We start from the raw sequence: 20,915 nt of genomic DNA on the forward strand, positions 1-20,915 counted from the left end.
ATAATATGAATAACACACTGGTAACAAAAGTTAGGTATATTATTGGGGCAAGGAATCCAATTACTACACTGAAATTTCAGTGACTCGAGACAAGCGGTTCGTTATTTATGATAAGAAATGAGGTACATCCTATCGGTACCTTATTTCTTATCATAAATAACGCACCGCTTGTCTTGGGTCACTGAAATTCCAGTGTAGTAATTGGATTCCTTGCCCCAATAATATACATAAATTTTGTTACCACTGTGTTATCAGTTTTTGAGAAATATGCAAAATAGACACAAATTTATCGAGGGTAGTACTTATAATCTCACATGGGAAGGTGTAGATTTCAATTGGTATTACCCTTTGAAATTCACCCCCTCTGTGGGAGATTAAGGTCATGTTTTCCATAGGGAGTGTAGGGATTTTAACTGGAATAGCCCAGTTGGGGTTTACGTGTGATGCATGTCTAAAGGAGAATTTCAGGCGATATTGTTGTTTTTTAAAATTCATTTTGAGGATTATCTTGCTTTCCAAATGAAGAAATATAATTTAAGAATTTGTGGGGAGTGGTGATATCTTTGTGGGAAAATGTTGCTTATATCATCATGGGAAATGAACAATTTTTTGGATGTTGCTTCTAAAATAAATAGTTTTATAGTTTTTTATTTTCCTATTTAAGTTTTTGAATTTTAATTAGCTTTCCTTCTACTTCTACTAATAAGAACTGCTCTAACTTGGAAAAAACTTGTGTACTTAGTATAAATGCTGTGAATAGTTATGGCAACTATAAGCATAAAATTCCATCTGCAAGCATATGCCTCTAAATGAGAGGTGTGTTTGTTTAAAGAAAGGCAGACACCCATTTTCTGTTTGAGCATCTATATTACTCAGAGATGTAAGACTTCCGGAAATTTCCTGAATTCCGTAAATGGGGGCCAAAAAAAAATTCCGGAAATGTAAAAAAAAATAAAATTAAATGGATGATGATAATTTGTCATAAAAGAGCCAAAAAAAAAAATTTGTGAGGGGGTTGAACACGGCCAGGGCTCTGCCCAATGGACCTCTGTTGCACGCCTGCGCCTTCGCTGTTTCGGCTGCTTGCCAGCGGCTCGCATGATTTTCAGGAAGTGGATCATTACCTCACTTACATCTCTGATTACTGATACAGGCGACTGTCATGCATTATTAGAAGACCAATCGATCAATATTGTAATGTTTTTTGTCTTTATTTTGTCTCTTTTGTCAAAATCACTCATATACAGGCATGCTTGTAGATGGAATTCTGCAGGATGATGGAATGTCAAAAGTCAACATAAATAGAAAGACTTTATATTGTATATACATAAAATAATGTTATTTTTCAAAATATAGTCATGTTTTATTAACCAATGTATAATGTAAGAATATCTTGATAATAAATAACTTCAATAATAATCCCAAAAGGGACTAAATTTAAGGTGGCTGTATTTAAACTCGAACAGATCAAATTTTGTTGTGAATATTTGAAACTTTTAAAATGAAAATTGCAAATGAGAACAACTTCCAAAGATTCAAAAGTCTCCGGAGTCACGGTTGAAGATAATTTAACATTTGGAGAGCATGGTGAAAATCAGGAGCATAGCCAGGGGGAGCCTGGGGGAAAACTGCCCCCTCACAGAACATTTTCAGGGATAGAATGGGGACGGCAAAGAGTAATGTGTCCTTAAAATGACTAAAAATGGGACAAAAAATTGACAAATATGGGGACAAAAATTTGGATTTACACCTTCACAGTAAATTCCTGGCTACTTTACTGGTGAAAATCTCATCATTCTCATGTCCCTATTCCCTAGTATGTGGCATTGATATACAATACATAATGTCGTAAATTTTATGTCATGCCAAATAATATATTCCTATATAAAACTATCCCCATCTATTAAACATGTTAACACAAAAATTACATGTATGTACAGTGTGTAATCAATACCATAAGCAGAATAATAAATAGGGATGTGGATGTAGGTGTAGGCAGTTACTATACTGTGCACAAAAAGTATTGTGATATTTAAAACAAAAGCACTAACAACTAAATTACAGAATGAAGTGGTTGATAGCTATTGTATTTTGGGGCATACCGTATTGTTTGTAATAATTTTTTTCAAAAGGGGGCGTTTATTGGAAGTGAATTGTCAGTGAAAAAAGCTTTAAAATCGGGTTCAATTTCCCGATGGTGCTCCTATTAAAAGCAGGGATTCACGACTATACATGATGGCGGCGCCCACGGAAAATGATATTTTTGTGGGAAATACAACAAAATTACTCCTATGGAATTAGTGAAATTCTACCATAATTAGGCAATGAAACATGGGAGTTGAGTCATAATATGTTTTGTCCATTCAATATAGCGATCGTGACTGACATGATTGATGCAAGTTTTAAGCTTACCTACACGATATGGCATGGAAATGTTTGCATTTTTGTCAATTTTTCACAGAAAAATTGGAGGGGGGCGTTTATTAGAGGGGGAGCGTTTATTACAAACAATACGGTAATTATGTACCTCATTCAGCACAATGTGACTTATTCCCTCAACTTATAGCAATTTGAATGAAAAACGAGCTTTTCATGTGTAACAAAATTTACATTGACTTCCCTTGAAGCATGCAGATTATGAATGCAGGGCAGTGAGTTAGTTAGTTTCTCTGTAATGAGCCAATAAAAATACACTGGTAACAAACGTTATGTATATTATTGGGGCAAGTAATCTAATTACTACACTGAAATTTCAGTGACTCAAGACAAGCGGTTCAGTATATATGATCGGAAATGAGGTACATCCTAGCGGTACCTTATTTCTTATCATAAATAACGAACCGCTTGTCTTGGGGCACTAAAATTCCAGTGTAGTAATTGAATTCCTTGCCCCTATAATATACATAACTTTTGTTACCACTGTGTTATTAGTTCTTGAGAAAATGCAAAATAGACACAAATTTATCGAGGGGTGTAGTACTTTCTTAATTCCAGCTATTGCCATTCAAATGCGTATAGCTTGGAATAAAATCACATCGTGCCAAATGAGGTATCAAAATATGCAGAACAAAATTCTCCATGTATAGACCGATTATTTTGTAATTTGAATTTAGTTGTAGTCTTTAATAAATTACTTTTGTTTTTATGTTTTTCTTGTGCAGTATAGTTGGATGCTGTTTAGAAATATGCAGTGATCACAAGGATATCAATTATTTTAACACTATTTTAGCCTGGCCTATTGGGCTGTTCCAGTTGAAATCCCCAATACCCCTGTGAAAGATTTTGGAAATATCTTACACATACAGGGGGAGTATGTTTTTCAATGTAACTGGTCAGGGTTAATCATTTTGAAACCCATACTCACCCTGTATTATATCTTTACCTATATCTCCACAACTGGAGTGAGTATTTCAAATGGAAGTTACTCAATTTGTCTATTCTAATCAAAACACATACTCCCTCTGTGGTCGACTTCAGCTAAATCTAATCTTTCACAGGGGTAGTGTGGATAAATTTTTTAATGGAATAGCACATGAAGCATCACTTTCTTTGAATTTGAAACCAGTGTATGTGACAAAGGTGTTTGTCAGTGACTGAGACAGAGCTGTACATGTATAATAAAATGTGAGCATTTTACATGAAAATTTAAACTATTATTTTGTCTGACAGTTGTGTTATTCACAGAGTGCAGAGTGCGGTTGGTTCTTGATTTTTTTCTCAATGAAATTGCTTTCTGGTGTTAGTCGACATTTCGTGCATTTGCTAACCAGGATAAGGGAACTTTTAATATGGTGTCAATGTTTTACGGGGAGGGGGAAAAAGGTGAATTCAGCACCCAATGAATGAATCATGGACGAAGTACCCGAAACTTTATTCTGGATTGATGCGGACAATAAACACAAATGATGCCATAATGATTAAAAGGGAGAAGAGCTTGCACTTTAATTTGAATCCACATTCTATTGGTATAAAGCATCTGCTGCAAAGGCAATGTTTATGTAGGCTTTAAGGGATCGGATAGTGACGTTTGCATAGTATTTTTGTGGGAGCACACCAGACACACCAAATTGCATTCTGAATACGTGGAATATCCTGATACATGTATCAAATAATTTTGATTATTTTTTTTTTAATTAATGATATAATACAAATTTTATGATAAATTATTAAAAACTGGTATTTTTATCATTTAACAGTATTTGAAATAAACTTTTGTCATATGACCATTTTGACCTTTCATATTGAAGATATATAAACACAGCCAAATTAAAAAGTCCATCTAGTTCCATCCGCATTTAATCAGAGTCTGATGAGTTTATGGCAAAATAAATTATATAATAATTTTCTATACACTTTCCTTCGAAGATTGATACCAAATGTGATATCAAAAGTTTAATCATCGTGAGCATACATGTAGGAACCGTTGTTTGGAAATTTGTGCAACTTTAAAAAATGACATATGGAGTTGTTTCATTGCGCGGAGCTAGCGTGAGTGCCAAGAATTACGTCGCCTGAGTAGGCCGGCAGGTTAATCGATTATAAACCACCTCTTCTCAACATCTACACATCTACACGCATCTGAGAGGTCTCATTTCATTGTCATTAAAGGTTTACCCATGAATGTCAAAATGCAAATCAAATTCCCCATCTTTTAATTGTGCGCAGGCAAGTGTACAATGATTCCTGTATGGGTTGCTTCGGGCCACATAATAAACTGATATCATACATTGGCTTTTATGTATTTATTTTCAGGTCAATTCATTTGGACCCTCCTTAAATCTACCAGTAATTTGTCATTTTTTGGAAATTGCACAAATTTCCAAACAACGGTTCCTATGCTCACGATGATTAAACTTTTGATATCAAATTTGGTATCAACCTTCGAAGGAAAGAGTATAGACAATTATTATATAAATTATTTTGCCATAAACTCCAGACTAATTATATGGGGATGGAACTAATGGCGACTTTTTAATTTGGCTGTGTTTATATATTTTTTCAAAAAAAAGACCTACAATTTTGAGGGAAATTATATCTTCAATACAAAAGGTCAAAATTTTCGTATGAAGGACAGCTTTTCCTCCCAGCTACACACACTTTGGTTTTTAAAGTTTACTTCAAGTTTATTTTAAGCACAATATCCAATCCATTCTTAATAATTTGCCATTTTCAGGCAAGAGTGTTAATTAGGGCGAGTAGGGTAATATGCATCTTAAATTTCCTCAAACAATACTTCAACATAAAAATAGACACAAAGACACAAGTGTGTGCTTATTTTTCCCGTATTTATTTTCAGATGCACCGGTACAGTAATAATTTACTGCATTGAAATAAATAAATAACAGTTAGCGTCAGTGTTAGAAATCAACCAACACTTTCGGGGGTCATTTGGATCCTCCTTAAATCTACCAGGCCCTCATCAATTTTTATGGGCCTAAACTCTTAGTGAATTTAGCATATCTTAGTTGGAGGTCAAAGGTCAAATCCTGGTGAAGGATGATTTGTTTACCAACTGAAAGAAAAGAATGAATTGCAATCATACCATTCAACCGCCAAGTACTGTAAAAGTGGAAACTTTCGCGCTGCATTTATTTTTGCCCTTTTCGCATTCCAAGCTGCTACCACAAAAATAAAAACACACAAATATTTTCCTTTTGTGTTTAGGTCAATGTAAGGAAACTCAGAATCACAAATTTAAAAACAAGGGAAACAATTCAAAATTGGCAAAGCACATACAATTTATCATGCAAAATTTTTTCACTTTTACAGTATTGGTGTATATGTTATAAACTCTCTCTAAAATGGTCAGCATCTTCCTGGTAACAAGCTTTTGCCCCCTAAATAATAAATAACACAGGAAAGCACTGTGGCAACAAGTTTCCCTATCTGCTTGTGCTTTGTGGTACTTGCCTAATACACATAATCCTGTTAATAAAACACAGTTAACACACACACCCACACAATATCTTGCTTTGTAACACATTGAGGTTTAGTTAACCTGTGGACGCATAGGTCTGATTTCTCGAAGCTTGGCTATAGTGGTCGGGCTTCCTAAGCCAGCAGCTAGGCTAGGCCTGCCAATGTAGATTTATTTTATTGGTTTATCTTTCTAGATGATGTACGATGTGAAATTAAAGCATTGGTATATAGGACTTATAAGCCTGATGGCTTCAGAAGCCTGATCAATAGCCATGCTTTGTGAAACCGACCCATAGTGCCTTGTGGTTGTCATGTGCAGAGCCAGTTGCAGCAGTAGCATAGCCAGGTTTTTTGAACAAGGGGGCTCAAACTTGTGAATGTACCAACAGAAATATTTCTTGCCACATTTTGGAACCAAATATTTTTACGCCAGGACACTCAAAAATCTAAAATTTGGAGATGGGGGGCAAATTTGTTTTCGTTATTAATAGGCCTGCACTCTGCATGCACAAACCAACTCTAACACATTGTTAGTAAGAGCTTATGTTTTAGTGTGGTCATTGGTCAACCACAAATAATTTTCACTTAAAATTCGATTTATACCAGGGTTAACTTTCAATTAGAAATGTACACAACCATCAATTAAAAATTGGTCAAAATTTACAAAATTGGTCAGCCTACATTGTAGCGAATACATTTAACATTTTGGAAATTGCATTATTTTGTGAAATTTATGCAAGTGTAAAGTAACTACACGAAAATAAAACCATATACAGTAATCAGGAGGGGGTACTCACATATAAGGTATACAGGGATTTTTTTGCAAGAAAAATCCCTAAATATGGGTCCCGATTTGAGAAAAATTGGTCAAAAACTGTCAAATCGGCCATGTTTTTAGGTAAAAAAATCCCAACATGGGTAGAGTTTTCAGTGTTCCAGAGGTACACCCCTGTCAAAATGTAATTTGAGCAGTGGCGTATGACAAAAAATGGGGTCGACGAAAGATAGAACGCAGCATAAAAATATAAAGAAGCCCTTTTTGCAGTATCAATTGCACATCCCCCCACACACTTTTCAGATTATTGAGCGCTCTGGGCAAAAAAATTTGGGTCAACAATTAATAATTTCCGTTTGAGGCACCGCCATTTGTACCTTTGCCCTGGGTGCCACAACCCCTAGCTATGCCACTGAATTTGAGTACACCCCCCACCACCACCACCACCACCACCACCACCCTGGGCAGTAATCACATGGTCTACATACAGATGGATTGTTCCATTTCATAAGCAGGTACAGCAAGTGAAATGGAACAATCCATCTTTCACTGAGTGATTTTATTTCAACCATTGCAAAACTTTGAACAGTTAATATTTATTTCATATCACTTGTACATTAAGTCTATAACTTTTCAAGAATATTTGATACCTATTTAACAAAATAACACCAGGTTTGGCAGTTCATACGTGTATTTCCATAAATTTGCACGCAACAACTAAAAATCAACACAAGTCTCGGAAGGATTCTAGCTCATTCCATCATGTGCAGTCATGCATTTCTACACAAAACCCTGGAATAATTCTGGTACACCCTGCCCACAAGTATTATATCCCTAACCCTAATACTAACCCACCGTAATTATAACCCTAACCCACCATAATTATAACCCTAACTCACCCTAATTATAACCTTAACCCTAATCCTAACCCTAATTAAAAATAACCATTTATACCTAACCCTAAAACACAGGGTGTACAGGGTATCAGAATTATACCAAAATCTTATTTCAAAATTGCTAATAGAAAAGAGACCCTGCTTTTATGTGTCCGAGGTAATGCAACGTTTCACAAACTGAAGAATTAGGCAAAAATCATATTCTGATTTACATAACATTTTAAATCTGTGTCATTAATTGAAACATACAAGCAAACAATTATGTACAGTTAGAGTGATTCACTTCAGATGATCCCACTTTGGAAAATGACTTTATATATACATAAATACTACACTTATCTACATAACTCACAGCATACACATATGCAGCATATCGCAGACCATGTACAAACAAATACACATATGAATACCAGTATTATCAAAGTGGTCCTTTTGGCCTTGTACAATCCGTAACATCAACACATTGAAGCAGCTGTTCAGCACATGCATCTGACTTCAACATACACATACCTTATGCCAGTTTCAATTAACGCTTGTGATTTGACGTTGCGCCCGCCCATATCTGTACTGACGTCATTGACTGCACTTCAAAAGCACTTACTATGTGTGAACTGATCCAGTCCACTCAGGCCAAAGTCATATTTGTTCAAAATTGCATTATTACCAGGTTTATATAAAGTTAAAAAAATCCTATCAGTCTAAACCCTATGTTTATAACTGATTTGGTTGCAAAGTTACATGTTCATAGTCTAACTCTGACTAACTATATACCCTAACCTATTTTTGGCTATCTCAGTTTCGTATTTGCCGGCATTAGCCTGAGTGGACTAAATAGGGTCACATGAGGAATTTTAAAAACACATTTCCAGATACCTATCTTGTATGTAACTGTCCCAGAGTAATTCCTGATGAATTTGTTCAACCATGTCCCAGCCTGAGTAATACTAACCCTAGCTATAGACCACTTGACTTATCATGAGGTATACAGGGATTTTTTGCAAGAAAAATCCCTAAACATTGGTAGAGTTTTCAGTGTTCCAGAGGTACACCCCTGTCAAAATGTAATTTGAGCAGTGGCGTAGCAGGGAGGAGGCATGAGTCCTGAGTGCCACATGACAAAAGTACTTACTATGTGTGAACTGATCCAGTCCACTCAGGCCAAAGTCATATTTGTTCAAAATTGCATTATTACCAGGTTTATATAAAGTTAAAAAAAATCCTATCAGTCTAAACCCTATGTTTATAACTGATTTGGTTGCAAAGTTACATGTTCATAGTCTAACTCTGATGAATTTGTTCAACCATGTCCCAGCCTGAGTAATACTAACCCTAGCTATAGACCACTTGACTTATCATCAAAGGCGAGGACTGGTCTATAGATATGCTTGAATGAACCGCTACACTGTTTAATGGCTTTCTTGTAGCATATGAAATGTGGTGGGTGATTTAAAATGCACATGCCCTGAGCAAACTACGATGCGTACGCATACTGCAGGGCAAAGAACAATGTAAATTGCCCTAATTCGCGCGCACACTGCCGGGCAATGACGTCACATGTCAAGTGGTCTACAGAGTTGACATGGACATTTTGTCCAGCATGAGAGCAAACATTTTGGATTATATTCTTCATTAATAGATTCGTGTTCACTGATTGGTAAAAAGCATGTCATATGATAATAAATAAATTTACTACTTTGTAAATGAGTGCAGAGCAGGTAGAGAGAAGTCCAATAGTTCCTAATTTATAATTTACCACATGTCTCATCTCTGTAAGCTCCTTTCAATTTTATTATGCACCGTAATAATTGACGTACAAAGAACAATTCATATTATACCCTGAATAAGTGAACACGCACCAGAGAATTTGTATTCAGCCTTACCGTTCGTTCATACTACCACCGCATTTGCGATGCGTTGCTTTGCGATGCGGTACATTGCCGCACTGCATCGTACTGCAAACTACTGCATTGCGATATCGCAATAAAGTTAAATACATTTTAACTTGGAAATGCGACGAATTGCGTTGAGTTGCGGCAAAAGTAATCGATATATCGGCATCGCAAAGCAACGCATCGCAAATGCGGTGGTAGTATGAACGAACCTTTACACACAAAGCACCTGGAATGGTTAGCTCAACTTGGACTGCTTTACAGTTTATCCTTCAAGTAAAGCATACAGAATTAGCCTACTGTAAAGACCAAATTGACCGGATTAGACAGCTTTCATACACACTTAGATAGCGAGAACCAATCAGAGCAATCAGAGTAAATGCCAGGAGTGTATTAATTGTATGTATACATGTATAATGCATGAACGTGTACTCCACATAGTGCTTTATAATGAGTTAATTTTTCTTGCGGGTTGATGCATTGCTTGCATTTTCCAACATTTTTAGTGACAATTTTGTTATTAAAATAACAAAGATCACAGGACTTTTTTCTCATGTAGAAAATAGGCTAATAACTGTGTATTACTTGTTGATCAAGAAATCATACAAAATAATGCACTTGTACACTGAAATTTTGATATGTGTAATGCACAAGCCCTGCAGGGGGGAGAGCACTATATGCACCAACATCTCAGTACGTGTGCATTATTTTGTACATTTTCACTCCCATGCAACAAGTGATACCCATATTGACCTATAATTATTCTGTGAGCTGTATAATTCCTGTCCTGAGAGTAAGCTAACTCTATGCATTCATGAAGGTATACCCAACTTACACATGTACATCATACCAAACAATATACATTTTATACAATTCAATTTTACATTGGAATTCTAGCTTGAAGAATGTGTGGCCCTTAATTGGACTGGACCTCTAAGATCTTTGGCTCAGTGCCTCTTCAACCTTGAAAAGATTTTGTAAGTAGACCAAAGAAAAGGTTTCTCTCCAATGCACCATACACATTTTATACATTTTTTTTCTTGCTCTTCTTTTTTGTTTGAAGAAAGTATCCAGCAAAATCAACAAAAACTATGAAATAATTTGCGATAAATTTATGTATCCAAAGTATACATTAAAGTCACCTTCACATATTTGATACATACTTTTACGGTTGAAATGGGCTATTCCATGTAAAATCTACACTCCCCCTGTGGAAGATTTTGGAAATATATTCCACAGGGGGAGTATGAATTTCAAATGGAATGAACATATTAGCAGTTCCATTTATAACTCGCCCTACCTCAGTGGAAGATTCAGGTTGAATCTTTCTCAGAGGATGTATGAGCTTTAAATGGAGCTGCCTAATGTGGTCATTCCATTTGAAATTCATACTCCCCCTGTGGCAGATATTTCCACAATCTTCCACAGATTTTAAATGGAATAGCCCAACACTCCATTTAAAGACCACAGCAATCTACAGTAAATGTCCAACCTTCTGTGATACCAGAAACAAACCTATTTTCTTTGGCCTACCACACCCACGCTACTTCATCATTTCTTCTTTCCTTTCGGTGTATGCATAGCTCTGATGTGCATTTTGAGATTACCCCGTGCACGGAATCCCTCATCGCATTCCTCGCACTGGAATGGTAGCTCGGCTTTCTTATGGATCCTCTCGTGCATCACTAATTTTTCTATATCCGTGTACGTACGCGTACATCCACTGCACTTGTACTCCGTCTTTTTCTCATGTATCTTTTCATGCCTCTGTAGATTTTCTAGCCCGTAGAATGACGTATCGCAGTGGATGCACACGTAGGTTTTGTCGCGACCATGAGTGCGCTCATGCTTTTCTAGCTTCTCCTGCTTGCTAAAAACCTCCCCGCACTTACCACACTTAAAATTTAACATATCGGTATGGACCTTGATTATATGATGCTTCAGCTCAGCCCGGGACTCGTAGAACTCTAGACAGCGCATGCACTTGTAGCCAGTTTCAAACTCCATAATCATCTTGTCACCATTACCTGATTTGCCACCACTTTTCTTTTCTGAATTGGCGGGCTTCTCTGAGCTAGATGTTTTCTGACTACTGCTATTCTCTGAAGTGGTCTTTGGAGCACTGTTCTGATCAGCAACTGACGATGAACCTGATTTAGCTGGTGCGTCGTCTACTTTAACAACTGCAACTGGAGTGGGTGCTTTTGTGAGATTGATGGTCGAAGCTGGACTAGCTAATGTTTGAAATGGAGTGGGGTTTCTCATCATGGACTGCACACTGATTTGGTTTATATACTCTGCGTATGCTTGTTGCCGCTGCGCTTGTAGCTGAGCTTCCGACGGTCTTGCCAGGAAATTTTTAATGTATTCCTCTCTCTTCTTGGCCGCCATTTTAGCTTCATAATCAGCTGCGAGGCTTTTCATGTAAATAGCCAAGTTTGCGGATGACTTCTCAGCACTGATGCCCTTAGAGCTTGATGAAGGTTTTACTTGGTTATTCCTGTAATATATAAACAAAAGCAAATGAAGTAAAGTTTACATGCACCTAATGATACCTGGATCAATGACACACATTCATTGGTAAACAAAATCAATGTTTAACCCTCTGAGCACTACCTGCCGATCTAACATTGCCTCTGATTGGTCAATTACATGATATTTTCACTTTAATCACCAATCAGAATGGAGCTTTGCAAATAATTCACCCTAATTTTTTTGTGTGGTGAAATTATTCTAACAATGTTGCTGATTGGGCCAATTGATAATGAAAACTTCTTTTTGGCCAATCGGCAGGTAGTTCTCATGGGGTTAAAACTTTATTACCAATTCATTCAATACCTGTCATTAGATCCTGTCAAAGGAAATACATTTGGCCATTTCCTTGCAACATTACGTTAAATTTCAGATCCTGTAAATTCCCTCCTTCCATTTGCTAGCTTTACAATATTGGATTTGACTATAATTACCACTTCTAACTTGGTAGGGTGATAGACCATGATCACCTCTTATGCGCTGTAGTTTTGGTTCAGGTTATTGCATATTTATACCAAAGTCGGCAATACTGAAATTCAGATATACAATGTAGACCCTATCGAATAAACTCAACCGGAACGGTACAACAACTGAAATGGCAGACATGTTGGTTTAAGTTCTAAGCGACAGGGAGGCAGGTCTTTATATTAGTTTGATTCCACAACCATTCATATCTATCATCTGTTTTATTGTAATATCATGCGAATTGCCCCATGGTACCTCACAGAGGGCAGAATTTTATTTAAATGAGGACGAGTGATGCAGTATTTGAAAGGGTCTATAGGCAAAAATAAGGATCAATAAAAACATAAGAAACTAGACACAATTATAGAGTTGTAGAGAACCACATTGGTCACTTTCACAGCTGAATTTGCACTTGATCGTTGAGTGATTACGATGCACCGCTTTTGAAAAAGCAATGTCAATCTCTGAATTTTGTGATGCATCGCTTGTCGCTTTTGCATTTATACTACATGTAATCACAGTGGTGATAGTGATTACAGAGGACACTTCAATCTTCAAAAGGCCACAAAATACATGTTTAGAACATCCACTGCTGTCAATAATAATTGCTTTAATAATAATCGAGAAGGGTAAATTAATAAGCAAAATAATAGATCCAGTTAAAAAGAAATGATTGGTTGATGTATTGACGTGTCAAGCGACATCGCTTGGAGCGACATCGTTTTAGCCTTAGCGATTTGTATTGATTGATCGGCTAGACGCTCTGAAAATTGAAGTAAACACTGAGCATGAGTGAGAATCGCTTTTCTGCAAAAGCGATCAAGTATAAATTCAGCTTAAGTTGTGTCACAATTGCTCTTATAACTGACCTTTGTGGTTTCAGAGATGGTTTCCTTGCATTCTTTTCCTGGATGGCAAAAATAAAAAATAAAATCATGTTTCAAAAAAGTATAAAAAAGCACGAAACAAAAGTGGGCACAATTGTGGCGGGGATAAATTGTTTCCAGTCACAAGCTAAAATATTTGGAATACAGAGATGCTCGAAGGGTCTGTAAAACTTAGGGGCATAGCCAGAGGGTCTGTTGCAGTCACCCCCCCAAAAAAAAAAAAATAAAATAGGCAAAAAAGGTCCACTTAGTAAGCAATAATAAACAAACAGATTTTCAGTCAAAAAGAACCAAATTTGCCCATTTGCAAGAGTATAAAGTAGGTTCTTTATATGCTTAGTTTCATGGTCAAAAAAATCTGCCCCCCCCAAAAAAATCCTGGCTATGCCCATGGTAAAACTTTATGTGAACTGGAGATACAACACTGTGCAATAGATTTAGCAGACTGCATACCTCTAGATAGGTTAAGACCTATCATTGGAAATCTTTTCACAAGAAATAAGATCAATAAATATGCTCAAGTGTATACAATGTATATGGACTTACAGAAACTTTGTATACAGGTTTATAAACACAAACTCACATACAAATAAATAAATGAATAAATAAACAAATAAGCACCCCTTAACAAGTGGTGCTTATTAGGGGGCCGCGGCACATTTTTTAATCTTGCTACGGCACTGCCAGACCATATCTTACAATTCCCATGATGCATTTCTTCCTACCATTTGCTATTCGGTGCAACATGAGTTGATAGTGACAAAAATACCTCAATTAATGGAGCTCATCCAGATCTTGTAATTGAGGTACAGTCTTGTCACTATCGACCCATGTTGCACTGAGGACTGAATATTAGCAAATCAGTACTGGGAAGAAATGCATTGTGGGTAGTGTTAGATATCTTCTCTTCCCATTACATACATGTGTACTTGTCTAGATGAAACCTAATATTACCTTTGGAATTTCTTGTACCTCATCATCTGATGACTCAGTTAAATCCAAAACCTATAGGATCATGCAAAAATAAATAATAATAATAGCACAAAAGCAACAATAACAAACAACACAGCCATTTTATTTCATGCAAGTGTGTAAACCTACATGTAAATCAGTAAATGAAAATAAGAAAAATGACAAACATGTAAACAAATTAACCATGTCAAAGTAAATGATAATGTATGCAAATCAGGGTTCGAAATAAGCAGGGGCCTTGCCCCTACTGAGGCTGCAAATGCCCCTGCTTCCAATGAAAATCTTCATGACCAGGGGCAACTTTGCATTGAAAACTGCCTCAGGTAACAAAGGCACAGTCATCTTCAGAACAGCATTATTCATTGTTGCTCTGCATTTTGTTGATGTGAAATTGCCCCTGGTCCAAGACAAAGGCACATGAACCAGGGGCAATTTTTAAAAGAAGAATAAAGCATAAGCTGCGGTTTATATTCTGGAAATTACAGTACAATGATAGTAAATTAAACTTGATAAAAGAAATTATACAACAAGAAGCCTTTAAATGCCTAAGTTTAAAGGACTCAAGAATCATGCAATTGGGTGGCAAAGTTGCAGAAATTGTTTGTTTTTTAAATTCACAGAACAGTGATGAAAATAAAACAAGGCAGTTTGCGGTCACAGGGAGGGTTGTAAATACTGAATGATCGTTATTTTAAAATATCACCACATTTGCTGGAACCCACTTTTTATGGGACACCCTGTAAAAATAATAACAGTTACTGTACATGTGCACACATGTACCAGCAGGGGTCAAAAGCCAGACAATAGGCTGATGATTGTACAGATTTATCAAGTCCTACATGTAATTTACCTGTAGCTCTTCCTTGTCTGCCTCCTTTTCTGCTTCCAAACGGGCTTTCTTTGCTCTCGGTGACTGCCTCGTTGGGGCACCTTGGCTTACTGTCTTTATCTTTGGCATGGTGGGTCAACAGATCACTACGTAAAACTAGGAGAAGAATGTGTGCAATGCACAATTATTTGTTAGTACGGTAAATGCATTCCACCAAGCTTCAAACATGCACATAATGTGTAGATCAACAGTTCACAATGTTGCCAAGGCTAAAATTCAAGCCTACTATCAATCACTTTTTCTGTGATTTTAGGTCACAAACGGTATTAATAGGTTGGTAACACCTGCCGATTTGGAAATTTTACATCTAACTTGGTAAATTTTAGAACATAATCCTGCAATTAATGAAATATGACAAGTTTTCATTTCATCTCCAATTTTGCATCATTTTTTCACACTTTTTTCTAATTACTTGCAAAGATGAACAAACAGCTGAGCTGAGTAAATAAACAGCTAGCAATTAATTACGTGGCAGTAATATGACATAGAGCAGGGGAGCCGCAATGTCGCAAAGATTTTTATCATGGTGGAGACAAGATGTTTTGTAGTTACTGTCATAGTTGACTGCAAGGTTCACGTTTAAAGGTCCACTGTCGTTGGCCTGGTCAACTGGCAGGTTTATGCAGGAACTAAATACCAACAATTACTAAATGTTTATACTAGGATTTGGGCAGGTAACCTTGTCCTTACATATCACTATGTTTTTTATTTATTATTTTATTAACGGCATCTTTATAGAGGGTACCCCAGATCAGTGAACAAAAAAAAGCACTGCTTTCCACTGGGGCCCTCTTTACATATTAAAATACACAGATATATACATTTGTACAAAGTTATAAAAAAATATACAAATATTGAAAAATAAAATTTCCTTAATCTTAAATTACAAAGCACTTAAAATACCATGAAAAACTGTATAAATTGCACTTTTGTAAATTGCATGCATATCAATAAAATAAAGTCTGCACAAAAAGCAACGCAGCTGCCACAAATACGCCCATAGCTCCAGAACCAAATATTCGCTCCCACAATATCCCAACATAAAAAGGAAGGACGATCCACCCACGCGCACTCCGATGCCCAATCTATCCAACTCGGTTCAACATCAACAACACAGCAGCGCCTCGATAGAAAAATACCCGAACTCAAAAGCTGCAGCTATCCGTATGGAATCTAAGCAAGCGCGACTTAGACAATGGCGGGCCCTACGCACCTCTCCCCAAAAGCACTACTACGCTGTCAATATTGAACGACATCCGACAAATGGGGCACCAAAACGCGCGCAAATAAACCACCACCCTCTCCACGCGGAAACATTCCGAAAGCAAATACTAGCTCCGAAGCCACCGGCGCATCTATAACAGCCGGATCACTTCCCGTGCAGACTATACATGTACATTGGATCACAACTTAAAATCAAATGAGCATAAAATATAGGTACAACAAAATTGATAAAATTGCATTTATATCACTATGTTCTTTTAGATGGTCAGGACCTTGGCGAGTTGAACAATTTTATTATCATTGTTATGCTATTAATGCTAAGCTTGTAACACTTTATGAATAAATCCAGATGTGCTAGACGCGTTAAATTTATGACATGTAGACATGTTACACAATATACATTGTATATTTACAACTATTGCGTCCGTCTGGAAACAGGTATGAAACTGCACTTTCCTAAAAAACTGAAAATTATGCATGTGAAATTGGGCAAAAAGTAGTAAAGTACCAAAACAGGCCTAAATTTATAAAGCTACGGCAATTAAAAAAAATGATTTCAGTTTTAAAACTGAAAATTCTCATGCCTGGTGGAATAAATGTACAGATGTTCCTTGTTTTGCTACTTTGGGTGGAAAAAGTACAGGGCTTGCACTTAACTTTTTTAACAACTGGCCCACAAATACTCACAAGTAAGTTTCCTTTGAAGTTGACCATTTTTAAATGATATATTAAATGTTGGCTGAATGTTTTGATGAAAGTCAATCTTTGACAAGATACGTAACTTTGTTGCTATGGAAAGCGCTACTTCAAAACTGCTTTCAGTTTTGGCTTTCTTTACTCGAGGTCTTTTCTTTTATTTGATAAAATGATGCGGTTTGATGGGCTGATGGCAAATTTGAATTCACCTAGTTTTATACAGGTCTACATTTTGATAGCTTACACAGCGTAAACAGAAACACAGCAGTGGGGTTCCGATTACAACCATCGAATGTGTATCATCGGCCCATGGATTTGATTCAAAAAGATGTACAATACATGTGGCCATGTGTTATGAGTTGGGGGTCTCATAGGCTGGAGCCCGGACATTTGCGCATAATTTTTTGCATAAATGTTGAATTGTTTAATTACTGTAGATACCTACATAGGTAAATTATATACCAAATTAAAGCTCTTAGTGAGTGCTTCAAATTGGTACCTTAACTTTTAATAGCATGTATACTTCAAAAGTTATAGCAGCTGAGCGAAAAAAATGTCAAGGTGGAGTCGGCCCATGATATGCTGGCCCATGATATGCACTTTTGTGTTAATGTTTGCTCCAGCTTATTTACATGTTGTTTCTGCTTTGCTTTTTTGCCCCAAATTAGTCAAATTGCCTAAATATGACAAGCCTGAATACTATTAAGTATCCTGATTCCTGAATGTGCAATCTTCAGAGTTTTAGGGTTTTAATTAAATAAATAAATTAAATTAATTAGCCAGGATGGAGTCGGCTTACTTGTTCTTTAATGTTGTTTTTCTATAAAATGTGTCTTCTGTGAAGGGGCTTATAAGGGTTTTTACAGTGTAGAAACCCTCTAGCTTTGGGGGACTTTGCCCCTGGACCCCACCAGGGGCCCTTGAGCGGGCCTATGCCTGTTCGAGCACCCTCACAGACCCGAACGTAGTGAGGGTGCTTGGTATATCCCCCATGTTTCAAATACATGGATGGCCAGCATAATGTCCCGCAAATTTAAGCTTTATGAGAAGCCTATTTTGGTTGCAACATGAGAACACAGAGTGGTTTATCTTTAACCCACATTCTCAATCTCAATCATGCCAGAGGTTAAAATAAAACGATCCCTAACTAATTATCAAAAGATCGTAAATTTAATTTCTTGAAACGTGCCGGCGAAACGATTTGTTTACAAGTAACAATCCTTGTTCCGACACCGATACCGTTCATTCGGCTTCATTCGGCAAACCATGTGATCACTCAGGTGAACTAGGATTGGACGATCGATTGCGTTAAATTTGATCCAGGTTACCGGGCCATTCCTAATGGCGATACTTGCGTCTTGGAAATATTTTTCAACCACGTTGCAAAATGATCGGAAATACACCATCAAGGCGACTCGATCGGTAAGCATCATTGAAACTAAGCAATATTTAGTATTTCTTCTTTTGATTTTTTCGAGAAAATTGTAGTTTACAGTTTTGATTAGTTTGATGAGAGTGGATTTCAAAACCAGTCCACTAGAGTAGACTAGACGTTGTAATTGACAGTTTGACATTTCCGCCGGAGGATAATGTGAATCCATAAGATGTGGCGATCAATTTCACGATTAAAATCTTTCCTTTGGGGCGATTTCCATTTCTTGCTATCATTTAAAGCCTGAAAGCATCAATACTAAAGATAGGCTATCAGTCGCTTGTGCAGATATACATGTTAACATTGGATTCCATTTCTTGTTTTTGTTCACTATGGAAAAGCCTGTTCTGTTGTATCTTGTATTGGTTGTATTTCCGACGCATAGAGCGGGCCCCTGGACCCCCCGCCGTCCGAGGCGATACTACGGGTGCTTCGCGCCCTACGTTCGCCATGTACTCTGTTTTCTAGGTTTTCAATGTTGGCAGTTATAAAAAATCATATATTTGGGTCAAGTGAAGTATAGAAAACATATTTAAGTACCGGGTAGGTTTCCTTCTTCGGCCAGTTGTTTTAAATTTCTATGTAAATATGCATTGACATTGTCGGCGAATTTGGCTGACTAGCAAATGTGTTAACTAAGGTTTGCCTGGCATCAGGGTTCCCGTTAAGGTTTTAAAAATGTGCGTCCGTAATGACGCAAGTTTGCTGACGAGGTTGCAAAAACTTGAGTCCAGACAGATTTTTGTGCGTCCATCTGAAATTCACGATTATGACGATACACACATACCCCGGGTCTACACCTCATCAAATGTTGATTGTTAAAAATAAAAAAAAAGTGCATTTTCGCCGTGACATTCCATCTCCATTCGCTATGGTAATTTTTCTCATTTCTGTGTCAGTTTTGGTTCGAAAGGTGGTCAAAAACAGGTGCAAAAACATGAGCAAAGTCTGTCAATCTGGAACAAATTTTCGTTCGTAATTTTACTTCCGCATTTCTTTTTTAAAATTAACGTGCTGTTGATGCTACAAAGCTAAAAGTAGTGCGCTGCCACAAATAATTCGAAAAAGGGTTATCATTTCAATTTTGTCTTTAAAATTGCTTTTATTCATCGTAACAATAATACTAATAAAGGAAACCTAGATTATTTATGAGAAAATAAACTTAAAATATTAAAAATTGAATATTGTCAGGTTGTGATAAATAATTAAATAAACATTAACCGCACATTAGCGGCACGTGTTCAGCTTGTAAACAAATCAATCGGGACTTCCCCAGGCCATCAAACAACGATCGTTAGGAAAGCATGCAAAAGTGCACGATTTCCTGACGTTGCATTTACAAATATTGCAGAATTTACTTCAATTCTTAGCAGGTGGGTCAAAATTTTGGGGCTTTTATTATCTTAAAAATATAAAAAGAATAAGCCAGTTCGCAAATTCAGAATCATGATGCATTGTGGGTAATATTTGCCGATTTTTTGGAGATAAACACGAGGAGGCTGCAGTGCATTTCCAATGGCGGCGAACTTTGCACTTCCTTCAAAAACATATTTTTGTAAAACATTTTTATTCATTCCTACATATGTTAATATTTCCTGTGAAATACAAATATAAATTTCCTGCGAAGACCAAACTGTCAGCGAAATTCCAGTACAAAACGTTTTACGGAAACGTCAAAGTTCACCCATTGAAAATGTACAGTAGCCTCGTTGTGTTTATCGCTATATTTATTTGGCGACTTTGTTTCTGCACATGCGCAGTTGTAATTGCGAAAGGGCTTATACAAATTTCTTATTTTTATCATCAATTAATCATCATAAAATTAATGATAAAATTTCGAAGTTTTGTCTGCGTCCACATGCATGTGACATGGACGCAAAATGCTTGATTAGCCATGTGAACTTGCGTCCAAATTTGTAAAATACGCGTCTGGACGCAATGACGCACACTAACGGGAAGCCTGCCTGGCATACCTAAATTGATTAGTAATCAGATATTGAGATATTTATTAAGCTTAAAATTGAGCCGGGCCGGGTTGACCAAAATTAAAATTAAAATTGCATTGTATTTACACAAGTTTACGTTCATTTGGCAAATGGCATTGTTTATTCAAAACTCTGCAGATAAATTATTAATGCTAATAAATTCTAAATATCCTTACCTTCACGACACAGTCAAGTATTTATGGGAGGGAAAACAGCTCTATTTTTCTATCGGTTACAAAGAAATCTGCTGCAGTCGTGTTTCGCTGGCTACGAATAATCCTTCAACCATCGTTGCGTTTCACACGAAGAAAAAAAGCTTTTGTAAGCCGGGAATATTTTTGGGTCAGACAGTAG

At 36.7% G+C, this 20,915-nt stretch overlaps 1 protein-coding gene across 3 annotated transcripts; it reads right to left on the reverse strand.

The window, feature by feature from the left end:
• Nucleotides 1-7,134: 7,134 nt before the first annotated feature.
• LOC140161036 (uncharacterized) lies at nucleotides 7,135-20,888 on the reverse strand. Of its 3 annotated transcripts, XR_011860066.1 has the most exons (6): nucleotides 20,738-20,884; nucleotides 15,186-15,320; nucleotides 14,318-14,368; nucleotides 13,346-13,383; nucleotides 8,904-11,979; nucleotides 7,135-8,524 (listed from the first exon to the last, which is right to left on the reverse strand). XR_011860066.1 is itself a non-coding variant. In XM_072184414.1 (5 exons), the coding sequence occupies exons 2-5, from the start codon at nucleotides 15,291-15,293 to the stop codon at nucleotides 11,031-11,033; spliced, it is 1,146 nt and encodes a 381-aa protein (XP_072040515.1). In that variant the 5' UTR covers nucleotides 15,294-15,320; nucleotides 20,738-20,884; the 3' UTR covers nucleotides 8,880-11,030. The 3 variants fall into 3 exon arrangements, 2 of the variants coding, with proteins under 2 accessions (XP_072040515.1, XP_072040516.1); XM_072184414.1 differs by lacking the exon at nucleotides 7,135-8,524 and having other exon boundaries at nucleotides 8,880-11,979; XM_072184415.1 differs by lacking the exons at nucleotides 7,135-8,524; nucleotides 14,318-14,368 and having other exon boundaries at nucleotides 8,880-11,979; nucleotides 20,738-20,888.
• Nucleotides 20,889-20,915: the final 27 nt, after the last annotated feature.

Source organism: Amphiura filiformis, chromosome 9 (assembly GCF_039555335.1).
Source record: "Amphiura filiformis chromosome 9, Afil_fr2py, whole genome shotgun sequence".
NCBI classification, from domain to species: domain Eukaryota; kingdom Metazoa; phylum Echinodermata; class Ophiuroidea; order Amphilepidida; family Amphiuridae; genus Amphiura; species Amphiura filiformis.

Excerpts from the sequence above, each read along its gene's own strand:
- LOC140161036 (XM_072184414.1), bottom strand. The coding sequence starts at position 15,293 with ATGCCAAAGATAAAGACAGTAAGCCAAGGTGCCCCAACGAGGCAGTCA. Across the intron at positions 14,369-15,185 it reads CAGACAAGGAAGAGCTACAG|GTTTTGGATTTAACTGAGTC; the intron begins GTAAATTACATG and ends ATGATCCTATAG. Across the intron at positions 13,384-14,317 it reads AGGTACAAGAAATTCCAAAG|GAAAAGAATGCAAGGAAACC; the intron begins GTAATATTAGGT and ends TTTGCCATCCAG.